The sequence below is a fragment of the Vigna angularis genome, chromosome 1 (genome assembly GCF_016808095.1).
Source record: "Vigna angularis cultivar LongXiaoDou No.4 chromosome 1, ASM1680809v1, whole genome shotgun sequence".
NCBI lineage: Eukaryota > Viridiplantae > Streptophyta > Magnoliopsida > Fabales > Fabaceae > Vigna > Vigna angularis.
The window spans coordinates 60,180,845-60,192,662 of record NC_068970.1 but is presented as its reverse complement, the minus strand read 5'-3'; the positions used below and the strand labels follow the sequence as shown (position 1 = coordinate 60,192,662).

The 11,818-nt window shown below is 30.4% G+C and overlaps 2 protein-coding genes across 5 annotated transcripts; both read left to right on the top strand.

Annotated features, from left to right (window-relative positions):
* Positions 1-1,164: 1,164 nt before the first annotated feature.
* LOC108337073 (protein SUPPRESSOR OF GENE SILENCING 3) lies at positions 1,165-4,845 on the top strand. Its single transcript, XM_017573519.2, has 4 exons — positions 1,165-3,271; positions 3,411-3,708; positions 3,819-4,063; positions 4,226-4,845. Exons 1-4 carry the CDS (start codon positions 2,291-2,293, stop codon positions 4,409-4,411), a joined length of 1,710 nt encoding a protein of 569 aa, XP_017429008.1. The 5' UTR covers positions 1,165-2,290; the 3' UTR covers positions 4,412-4,845.
* A 1,501-nt stretch (positions 4,846-6,346) lies between these two features.
* LOC108345738 (VQ motif-containing protein 31) lies at positions 6,347-8,532 on the top strand. 4 transcript variants are annotated; one of them, XM_017584485.2, is made up of 2 exons: positions 6,347-6,428; positions 7,895-8,531. In XM_017584485.2, the coding sequence occupies exon 2, from the start codon at positions 7,897-7,899 to the stop codon at positions 8,461-8,463; it is 567 nt and encodes a 188-aa protein (XP_017439974.1). In that variant the 5' UTR covers positions 6,347-6,428; positions 7,895-7,896; the 3' UTR covers positions 8,464-8,531. The 4 variants fall into 4 exon arrangements, with proteins under 4 accessions (XP_017439974.1, XP_017439965.1, XP_017439956.1 ...); XM_017584476.2 differs by having other exon boundaries at positions 7,850-8,531; XM_017584467.2 differs by lacking the exon at positions 6,347-6,428 and adding an exon at positions 7,347-7,584 and having other exon boundaries at positions 7,850-8,532.
* The last annotated feature ends 3,286 nt before the right edge of the window (positions 8,533-11,818 follow it).

Below are 11,818 nucleotides of genomic sequence, written 5' to 3'. Positions count from 1 at the left end.
TTAGAGATTAATGTACAAATAAACATGTTTTAAGACATTAAACAAAGTCAACATTAGCATATATTGTTTAAATGTGGGATTGGATGATCTACATTTATATTAGACTAGTCTACAATATAGGCTATTCAAACTTTAATTAAGGTTAAATGCTTATGGTTACGTATTGTTTGTAATTTTCTATGTTGTTTTTAAGCATTGATGAAATAATATATTGTCAAAATAAAAATAAGATAACTGGATCAATAATTATTAAAAGGCACGCTTTGAAGATAAAGACATTTTTTCTAAAATATGTCAATATATTTCGCTATACTCTCTGCATTATCCTTATTTTTAGCGTTTTTTAGTTAAGAGCTTAAATTTTATACTTGTTTATCTTTGACTTTGCACGTCTTAATATCTTTTCACTAATCCTGTGAGTGTATATAAAGTGTAAAGAGATTAAAAAAAATACTTAGAGAAACAAGTAAAAATAGTGTTTGAATATTTGACTAGAAATACCTATAAAGATTACTTATTGTACAAATTGATCTTTATAAAATAGAGGTTTTAAAAAACTATACCTATACATCAGCTCTTATTTTGTTTCTCTCTCTCTCTTTTTTTTTTTCTAAATGAAGAAATTTTCTATCTTTCAAAATATATTTTTAAAGAAAGAAGTCTATTAATGTTTAATGTTTTTAACAAGTACACTTCATTCAATTTCTTGTGTCTTTATGGCTAACAAGTACAGTATTTTATGATATTTTGATAAGTTCTTATATAACTTTAACTTTTTAATTCCTTGATCAATACCTTAAAACACCAGTTAACACAATTCTAAAAATACAAACCGTTAATTAATTAAAATTATCATAAACAAGGTTTTTAAAATAACAATCATTAAATTAATAATATTGTCGCACTCTATGACTAGAAAACAGCATAGAAATTTTGTTCAAGTGTAATAACTAAATCAACTGTTTTTAAGGTTACATGTACTGCTGAATAAAATGCAATCTGATTTAACAGGTAATAGATTCCTTAGATGTGTGTAACAGATGATTGGGTGGATCTGACAGCGTTAAAATTTATGACGCACGTAAAAACATCCGAAAAATAAAATTTGATGAAAATTTAAAGTCCAAAAACACAACAACATATGAGAGAAGATTGCAAGTCAACTTTGATCTGTTCTTCTTCCAACAACCTGCGATCCTTCTGATCTGAGTCCGAGGTACCAACTTCTTTCTCCTCTCCAACCTTCTCTTTCTCACTTAACCCATCTTCCTTTTCACTTTTCCTCTTCTTCTTCTTCTACACGAGTTACCTGATACTGATATATCCTGTATAGTAACCAATTTAAGCAGAAAAGAATCATCTTTCATTCATGGACACGTCAGTTCCATACTGAGAACAGAAAGGCACAACTAACTTTCCCATACCCGACAAACTGAATGTAACTACGAATAGGCCATTTATGCAGTTAATTAGACAAAGTTCAAATTTTCCTACTCATTTACTGCTATTCTTAAGAAAAACCTCTCCTTTTTGTTTCTATAATAAAAAAGCTCTCGATTCAGGTTTGTATATTACTTTTTTAATGCTTTTATTTATCACAATGGAAGAAGATATTAAAACAGTAGGAGTAAAGAGTAAAATAAAATGTTTTAATTATAAGTACTGCAAAGAAAACTTAAATCATCAGACAAAATTAGTTTTGTAACTTTTATAATAATCATCTTAAAATTATAGACTAATGCATACTCGGAAATTCTATTTTTGTCGACGAAACATTATTTTAATATGGTTAGAATTGAGGCCAATTGTTAACCCCTTTAATGGGGGCATTACCCAATTAAGAATTGCTTACAGTGTATATCAGTATTGCTTTATCTTATGTCACGACTCATTTTTCTTTTGAGAAACACGTTATGTAATGAGCTTGCATAGAGAATCTCTCAAGATAACTTCACTTGAAAGTAACCAACATGGTGCATGGTGTGTCACTCTAACTAATCATTCTGACTCAGTGAATTAAACTGCTATAACTAATCTCTGTTCGTGTGTGGTATTTTATATATTATAACACTAGAAAAATTAATCAAGCTTAAAACAAATGAAAAGGTTTGTTGGGAATCGTGTGTTTTATACTATTAACATTGCTACATAAAATAATAGAATGTTTAATTTTGATTCACTGTTAGTATAAGCTTTTTATGCCAACCCTGTTGGTTTTTCGGTGGTTCTTTGTTATGAATTCTATGTTTTTGTGGACGATTGAGGAGGGACAACAATTGTGTTCCAGAAAATGAGTTCAAAAAGAGGTGGGAGATCTTCCACTGTGGCAACCAATGATGGTTCTTCTTCCAAAGGAAAAAATGCATCGGAGTCTCTTCAAAAAATTGAGCAATTGACTCATGATGTTAACCTTCAGTCAGGAGAAGATGATGGTGAATGGGTGGTATATTCAAGGAAATCCAGGAATAGAGCAAAAAGTAGTGCTGGAAAACCATGGGGTCCTCCGGTTACATGGTATGATGGAGGAGTTGGAAGGGCTTCTGGTTATGCAACTGGAAATCCTTGGGAGTCCCAAAATGCTAACTTCAGGAGAACTGCAGAAGGAAATTCAAGGACCCAGTTAAATGCAAGTAAATCTGAAAGCAGCAATGTGATTTCTAGCCCATTAATTCGACCTCCCTTGGAGCATGGGTGGAATTGGCAATCTAGAACTGGTTCCAGGCAGCACCGGGGTGATGATAGCATGGTAAAGGATGAGATTACAGAAGAATCCCCAGTGAAGAATGATGGTGTTGATGAAGAGGGAGAGGAGGGCTTTGATGCAGTGGAAGATACTGATGACGATCTAATGAGTGATGACTATGATTCTGATACTAGTCAAAAGAGCCATGAGACTCGTAAGAAGAGCAAATGGTTTAAGGTTATCTTTGAGAATTTTGATAACCTACCAATTGATAAGATTAACGAACCAGAAAGACAGTGGCACTGTCCGGCTTGTCGAGGCGGTCCTGGTGCCATTGATTGGTACAGAGGGCTTCAGCCTCTGATTACTCATGCCAAAACAAAAGGGTCAAAAAGGGTGAAGATCCACAGGGAGTTTGCTGAGCTTTTGGATGAGGAATTGCTCAGAAGAGGTACTGCAGTAATTCCAGCAGGGGAAGTGTTTGGTAAGTGGAAAGGCTTGAAAGATGAGGAGAAAGATCATGAAATCGTTTGGCCTCCAATGGTTGTCATTCAAAACACAAGGCTCGAACAGGATGAAAATGACAAGGTATCAAGTGTTTTTTCTTATTATCATCAAATGATGAATACAGTATTCTTTTTATGTTAACGTCTTTTGATAATTAGTCACTTTTCCTTAAGTGGTTCTGGGTTTTGTGTTGCATCTTTATTTTGTTCTTGATATGCAGTGGCTAGTTATGGGAAACCAAGAGCTTCTTAATTATTTTAGCACATATGATGCTGTGAAAGCTCGACACTCTTATGGCCCCCATGGTCATCGAGGGTTGAGTGTTTTGATATTTGAAGCCTCAGCTATAGGTTATCTTGAGGCTGAGCGTCTTCACAAACACTTTGCAGAACAAGGAACTGACAGAGATGCTTGGTTTAGCCACCACCGTAGATTATTCCTCCCTGGTGGCCGGAGACAGCTCTATGGCTACATGGCAATAAAAGAAGACCTAGACATTTTCAACAGACACTGCCAAGGTGTCTTTTTCAGTTCTTTTCCTTCATCTTTTTCTGGTTTTTGATGTCTTCTATGGAGACAGCATGTTGACTTTTATTTGGGGTCTCCTTTTATCCAAAATTGTGTTCAGGTAAATCTAGGATGAAATATGACATGAGATCATACCAGGAGATGGTCGTAAACCAACTTCGGCAAATGAGTGAGGACAACCAGCTACTTGTTTATTTGAATGACAGGGATGTCAGAAAACAAAAACAAACAAAAGCTCTTGAAGAATCCTTGGATATAGTGACTGAGAAGCTGCGAAGGACAATGGAGGAAAATCGCATAGTGAGGTTGAGAACTAAAATGCAAGACGAAGAGAACAAGGAAGAGGTAATAATACTATTGCTAACTGTTGGCACTGACAAACTCTTTGATGGTTCATTTAGATTGATGTCAAAATTGCATTTTGCTGTTTTCTTTTCTAGCTTATGAAATGTTTCTTCTTTTCTTCTTGGTATCTTCTGACGGTTGGATACTTTTTGTGAATGAAAGATGTACATGCAAGAACAATTTTTCAAGGAGCAGATCAGAATCATTCACGATTCAAGGGCTGCAAAGGAAGAAGAGTTTGAGAGGATGCAGCAGGAGAAACGTGAGAAGCTGAAGCCATTAAGTTGTAGCCCTTTGGATGATAGGGTTGATGAATATCTAAAATTTGTTGAGTTTCAAGATAAATAAATGGAAAATTTTGTTGCTGAAGAGGAGAAACTGCAAAAAGCTCATAAATAGAGTGTTGCTGCAATCATAAGGAGGCATTGGGAGGAAAAGGTGCAGTTGGAGGAAAGTTTTAATGAGGGACTATCTAAGCTCATGGAAAAGTATTCATTTTCTCACCAAGAAACCAAGTTCAATGGTATCTGATGATAGGTGTTGCACATTGCAGAAAAAAAAAAGATAAATACAGAAAAGTTAACAAAAGATAAATGGTTACAGAGATTGTTCTGAGTTGAAGAAGGAAGAGCCATAAATAAGAAACTTAGTTCTTGAAGATAAGGATATGCCTGGAGACAGAGAGCTCTCTAAATACAAATGACATGCATATTCTCTGTTCTTTGTTTCTGATTTTCAATGTCTTATTTAAATTTTCTCTAACACAGAACACACTCAGGTCAAAATGGTATATATTTATTATATATAATCTTTAATATTTTTTCTGTACAAATTAATTTGAAAATTTAAAAGATAGAGGAAAGAATCAGATTAAAGAAATGAGAAGGATTGCAAAATGAAAGATTAATTCATAAATTTAAGAAAAGAAATACAATGATGCTCTAAAATTCATATTTAAGTTTCAACGATTAATCAATTCAATTATTTAATTAAATTGAGTAAACATTGTGTAATCAGATAAATATGAATTAAACCAAAATATTTTTAATTTAATTTATATCTAAATATTAAATCAAAATTTAATTTAGTTTTTAAAATGAGAAATAAAAATTACACAGAGTTATTTTAAAAATGTATAATTTATTGTAACTAGAATAAGAAAATAATATATACAAAAGGTTATGACAAAAAATACACAAATGTCAAATTAACAAAGAAATAACAAAATTAAAACAATTATGTATATTGATCCCAATCTATTATAATTAAAAAAAAAAACAGAAAATGGAATATGCTAAAAATATTTTATATGTACAATAAAATATGAATATATGTGATTGTGCACTATCATCTAGCACTAATGATTATAACTTTTTCATGTGATTGATTTTATGTATAACACCAAATTTAGATGAAGTGGACTTAGGTTATCGATGGCTTTTAGGATGGAAATAAAATGTCTTACATTATACATAAATGAGTTAGGTATTATATAAATAAGAAAAATCCAAAAATTTAAGAACATCAAGCTCTCATATTGTTGATTCAGGACCTATTAATGAACATCTTCTAAAGATTATATTCAACAATGTAATAAATATTGCCTTTCTTTTTCATCAGTGAATATTTATGTTTGTTGTTGTGTTTTTCCCTGGAGAAGCAAGTTCCTCGTGTAAGAACATTCACAAGACCCTTTTAACCATCTTATAAAAATTAAAAAACTTAGATACAGTTATTAAATTTATAACCAATTTGCATAATTTTTAGGGTTATATTAATACATTTTTACTTAAGGATATTTTGGTAAAAATATTGAACACCGAAACAATATAATGTGATGGCATTTTCAAATTACAGCAAGAAATTGCATTTATTCTTTCATAATTTTATTTTAACGTAGTTGTGGTTTGGTAGGTTTTAACCATTTTAAGATGAATATGGCAGATAACATGACAAAATAAATGGTTGTAGACAGATTATGGTTATCGGTTTGTATACGACAGCTATCTTAAAAAAGGTAAAAATATTCAAGTTGTCTCTCTTAAGAATCATTGTTTTTTGTATGAATTTGAGTTAAGATAATCCATTTTTGGCAGTAACTAGAAGGAAAGTGATAGGGTAGATTGCCCTTTACAACAAGTAGTTGATGTGGCAAAGCTAATGGTATGACTACTTTTCTGAGGTCAGAGATTCTCTGTCTCAACTGGTTTCCAACCTTTGTACCAGAAATCTTTAACTACACTCTCTTCCAATTCCTCTCTCTTTCACACTTTTTATTCTTCCTCTTCCTTTTCCTTTCTTTCTCATCTCATTTTCTTCTCTGCACATTAAGATACAACAACGCACCACCATCAAACCACCTTAGGTAGGCTACAACATGTTTTCGTTATTTGCACTTTCCTAGTTTCTTGATTATGGATTTCTTCAAGTTTGACATTTGTTGTTTCATCATATGGTTTTGATTCATGAAAGCTTTGTTATTTGTTATAACTTTTAGGAGTTTCGATTGGTGTGATTCTTTACATTGTGGTGGGAAATTATATTGCATAGATAACAATGCTCATTGTTTCCCTTCAATACCACAAAATAGAAACAAAGTTACTTACTATTATTGTCCATTGTTGGTTTGTGTTAGTTTCTATTTCATTCATCAGAATCTAATATCGAAGTCGTGTCAGAAAACTTACACAGTATCAGGAAATTTGATGCTTGAGACAGTGTTCTCTAATCAAAATAAGAATTTAGTGTAGAGAACAACAAGTTGAGCTTTGTATTCATTCATTTTTTAGTGCATGCTCAAACTAAAGTGAATAGGACCGTGAAGTTTTATGGAATGCCTTTTTTCAAGCTGGATCCATATAGAAAACATCAAAAGAACATTATTGTGAGTTAAAAAAAATGTTAAGTTAGTCTGTGCTCTCTGGCTAAATTTGTGAGTTATCAATTTCAGTCAATAAATGAGAGGAAAGAAAAACAAAACAGGGAAGTCCAATTCTAAGACCTTAATAGTCAATGAGTAACAGGTAAACCAGGTAATTGACAGTTAGGCATAAAGTGTTTTGAGCTGCAAAATCTGATCCACATGCTATTATAAGAAAAACACAATTCACGATGCTTTTGAGGGTTGATTCAATAAATGCCAACCCTCCACCTAGAACATTATTGAGGGACATTTGTATGTTGTGGAGTTTCACATACATGTCCCGTGTTTATGGACACAGCTCCTAAGAAATCTTCTTTAACTCGTTAACCTTATCCCATTCCCAGAATTATTTGATATGACATGCTTTCGACAGAACAGAAAACATTTGGTTTTTTCATTCTCAAAGGCCATGTGGGTCACCATTGAATCATCAATAATTTAAGTCTGCATATTTTCACAGCCCTCAGCTACAACATGTCCATCCCTGGATCTCAAATCATATCATATTTTCTCAAAAAATAGAACTCTTTTCTCAAGTAGTTTTCATTCTTACTTTGGTTCAGGAAATAACTACCGATCACACCGTCCCATATGAACGGTAATTGCCAGTTTCATGTGTTATGCCATGAATAATTTTGTATCTGATTTCCACCTTCTGTTGAATGCAAGTTTCCTTAAACTTTATGGTATGATATAAGAGGCATATATGTGATTAATCAGACATCATCATTACTATGACTTCTGAGAAAATTATTTTTAGAAGGGAACAAACTTACCACACATAACAACGCAGTGACTGAATGAGGGTGAAAAGTGCATACATGAATCTTTCTTAATTTAATCATTAGTCATGGATATTGCAGGTGATAATATGCTAAGTGATTGTAATTCTCATTGTCAAAATGTAGTGATGAGAATGGAGAAGCCAACGGTCCATGGTGCAGCATCAGATTGCAAGCCACTAACCACCTTTGTTCAGACAAACTCAGATGCATTCAGGGAAGTGGTACAACGTTTGACAGGTCCCCCAGAAGCAAGTGCAGCAAAAGTAGGAGACTCTGCAAAGGTTTCGACCATGAAAAGGACAACCTCAAAACTCCATGAAAGAAGGAAATCCATGAAGCCAAAACTGGAGATTGTGAAACCCGTTTTGCATTTGAAAACAGGTGCATGTTCTTCACCCTCCAAGTCAAGAAGTTCTAGCTTTCCTCCAAGTCCTGGATCAGGAAGTTCAAGCCTTCTTCAAAGCCCCACCACCCCTTCAACCTTGTTGTCCCATTTGACCATTATGGAAAGTGAAAAGAAAGAAGAGTCAACGATGCCTGAATTGAACACAGAAGAAGAAGAGAAAGCCATCAAAGAAAGGAGATTTTATCTGCATCCATCACCACGTGCAAAACCAGGTTACAGTGACCCAGAATTGCTTATTTTGTTTCCTCTGGCCTCTGCTAAAGCAAGTGAGAAAATAGAATTTTGACCATTTTCACATGCTACTCTGCTATGTTCACCATCAATATCAGATACAAATATTTAATTCATATGATTTTTAATCAAAGTTATGCTTTTAATTGATATGATTTATATTTTTTAAACAACATTTTTCAGCACAAGTTCATATGCTTTTAGACTTGTGGCCAGTTCGTTTAAATGAAGCATATTAAGTTGGGGCTGTTAAACTTCCTATACTACATAATTTTTTGGATGAAATATAATTTATTTTGAAATAGACTTTCTAAGATATAAAAAAGTATATTTTAAAAAAGTTATTTCAAGACAGGTAATAAAAAAAATTGATATAAAAAGAAACATATTAAAATTAGATAACATGAAAGTTTCTCAACTATGTATTGGATTCAATCCATCCATTTAGTTTGTGGATTATAAGATTAGATTAAAAAGATTACACGTCCATCTTAGATTATTTATTTTTTCAAATATATAACTTTATATTCGATACCTTTTTCTAGTTTTTATAATTCTCGTGACCTCTTTACAATTACCAACATCATTATTCTAGACTAATAGACACACGTGCTTACCCATACTAATGTATATGACTATATATAAAGAGATAGACTTTTTTTATGTCTTTTCTGTTTTTTTTTTTTAATTTTATCTCTAAATTATTATTTTTTAAATTTAAATAGTTATTTATAATAAAAAAATTATTTTTCAGTTTTATTATTTTACTAACTATTTTTTTGAATTCAAATAATTACTCATTATAAAATAATTATTTTATCATTTTACTAACTATTTTTTAAAACTTAAATAATTACTTATAATAAAAAAATTATTCATATAATATTTTTATTTCAATAACTAAATATTATGTTATTTATAAATATATTTATAATATATTATTTCTTTATTAACAAAATTAATATATTTCCTTTTTCAAAAATATATGTATCTATATAAATAAATATTACACTTTGCTTAGAATAAATATAAATTTATATGAAAATTAACTTAATTAAATTACACTATTATTATCAATTAACATAATATTATAAATATTTAATAGAAAATGTGAACATATAGGTTCTGCGTCTACGTTAGTCTATAATTATGTATTTATAATTATATACATATTTTATTTTTTCAACTTTATCCATTTAATTACCATTTTTAAAATTTCAATAATTTATAAATATCTAAAAATACATATACAAAGATGTTATCGTCTGTGTGTTAGTAAAGTAAGGTTATTTTGAGAAAGAGAGAAAAAAAAATACATACAACAGTTACTGAGAAGTGTTGAGAATTTGCTTACATAAAAAAGCAACTACAAATGAATTTTCCTTTTTTAGTATGGATTCTAGACTAGAAAAAGAGGTTAACCTAATTTAAAAAACTATAACAAATTCGTTTAAACTTTTGAAATCATAAATATTTTATTCACTCCACTCCATCATAGATATGCTCTTCAAATGTTCTAATACCTCATTTTCATTCTTCTATATAATATGAGTTTACTAAAAATTGTTTGAGTTAGTGGAAATTTTCTTTATCATTATTTATTCCCTTTTCAAACACTTAAGCACTACTGGAATCTGCATGCAGCATATGTTTTCTTTGCATATTCTAAACATTCATCACCCGATTCACTTGAACCACATAATTCTTTGGTTTTTCCTTTTATGGTTTATTATATTATATTATATTCGTTTAAGAAAAAGGTTTATGTACTCGAAGTTGACCGGAAAACATAACATTAATAAAATTTAAATTTAGTCATATAAAAATTCACATCACTCTATATTTAAAATTTTAAAACAATGGTTCTTTATTTTTATATAATATTTTATTTATTTGTTTTTAATAAAGAAAGTGAGTATATTTAATATCTTATTTGATGTATGAGAGATTCTACCGTTAACTTAGGATAAAAACTAAATTTACATGTTACTTATTGCTTGAATAGTGAGCATATATCCTTATAATATCTTGAGTATTTTCTCTCGAGATTTGTCCACTAGTAATAATTGTGGAACCAAAATGACATCAGTGTTATATAGAACCGACAACTTATACTTGATTGATTCTTATTATTAGAATCTTTTTCTTTCAATAGGATGATTGACACTTCTCAGTAGTAATAATAATTGTGGTTAAATTTATAGATTTAAGACAAGTATGCATTTTTCTCAGAGTTTTGAAGCAGTGAAGTAATATAGTGATACATATTAATGAAATTTCATTATCTTAATTGGAATTCCTATACGTTTCAAATACATTTGTATATTTGAAATGAGCATAAACAAACAAAACAAAGTATCATTGAAAATAATTATTAGGAGGACTTCATTCATCAACAGCAATCTTTATATATATGATGACCATCTATTTCTAGAGCTCCATTTCTCTCCCTCTATCTTTCTATCAATGCCTTTTCCTTTTATTTATAAAATAGAGGATGCAATAATATGGATAGTTCTTTGTGTAAAAGAAATCTAATTTGTTAAATGTTTTGAACGAATTTCTAATTCTTTTAATAATTTTCTACATATCTAATTTGAGTAAATTGATGGTTCTGAATTAATTTGATTTAAAAATTCTCCTTAACTTCTTGGTCTTCAATGTTATATCATATTCTAAATCTTTTTAGATATATTTTCAAATATCTCTTTGGTTTTAGATTCTTGTACTTTCAAAGTATTGCAAGAATTTTCAATCTTTATATAGGATTCGAAATGTTTACTTAGGTCAAAGAGCTTGAATCTTTTATATCTCTTCTTATGGGCTTCATGGACTCATAAGGTTTCAAGAAATGATCAAGTATCACTGTGTTGATATTTCTAGCTATAACTATGGTTGTTGTCTTTAGTTTTCCCACTCTTAATAATTTGTTCAAGATCTTCACGTTGTGTTGGACTTTGGAGTAATGTACTCTAAAGTTCTAATGTTTATTGATGATAGTTTGGAATCTACCATACATTTTTGTCTATAATTTTATTATTATTCATCTTGTTCATCTCATATTGTCTTTGAAAATTATGATTGTGTAGATGCAAATCATTTGTTCCTTCATAAATAATGTGTGATTATTATACTATCATGATTGGTGAGAACGCTCAAATATCCATTTGGATGCTTAGAGATCGTGTAATGAGAATTATACTAACATGATGCATACGACTTTTAAACTTATCCTTTACATGGAAATCAACTTAAGGTTGGCGAGTTGTGTATTATCATAATTTTAAAAAATATATAAGTATTTAATAAGAAATTTGGAATCACATAATATATCATCATATCACAATGAACTACATGAAATAAAAACTTTTTGATGAGTGGAGTAGGTTTTAAAGTTTTAAACCTCTTAA

Excerpts from the sequence above, each read along its gene's own strand:
- LOC108337073 (XM_017573519.2), top strand. The coding sequence starts at position 2,291 with ATGAGTTCAAAAAGAGGTGGGAGATCTTCCACTGTGGCAACCAATGAT. Across the intron at positions 3,709-3,818 it reads TTTCAACAGACACTGCCAAG|GTAAATCTAGGATGAAATAT; the intron begins GTGTCTTTTTCA and ends AATTGTGTTCAG. Across the intron at positions 4,064-4,225 it reads ACGAAGAGAACAAGGAAGAG|ATGTACATGCAAGAACAATT; the intron begins GTAATAATACTA and ends TGTGAATGAAAG.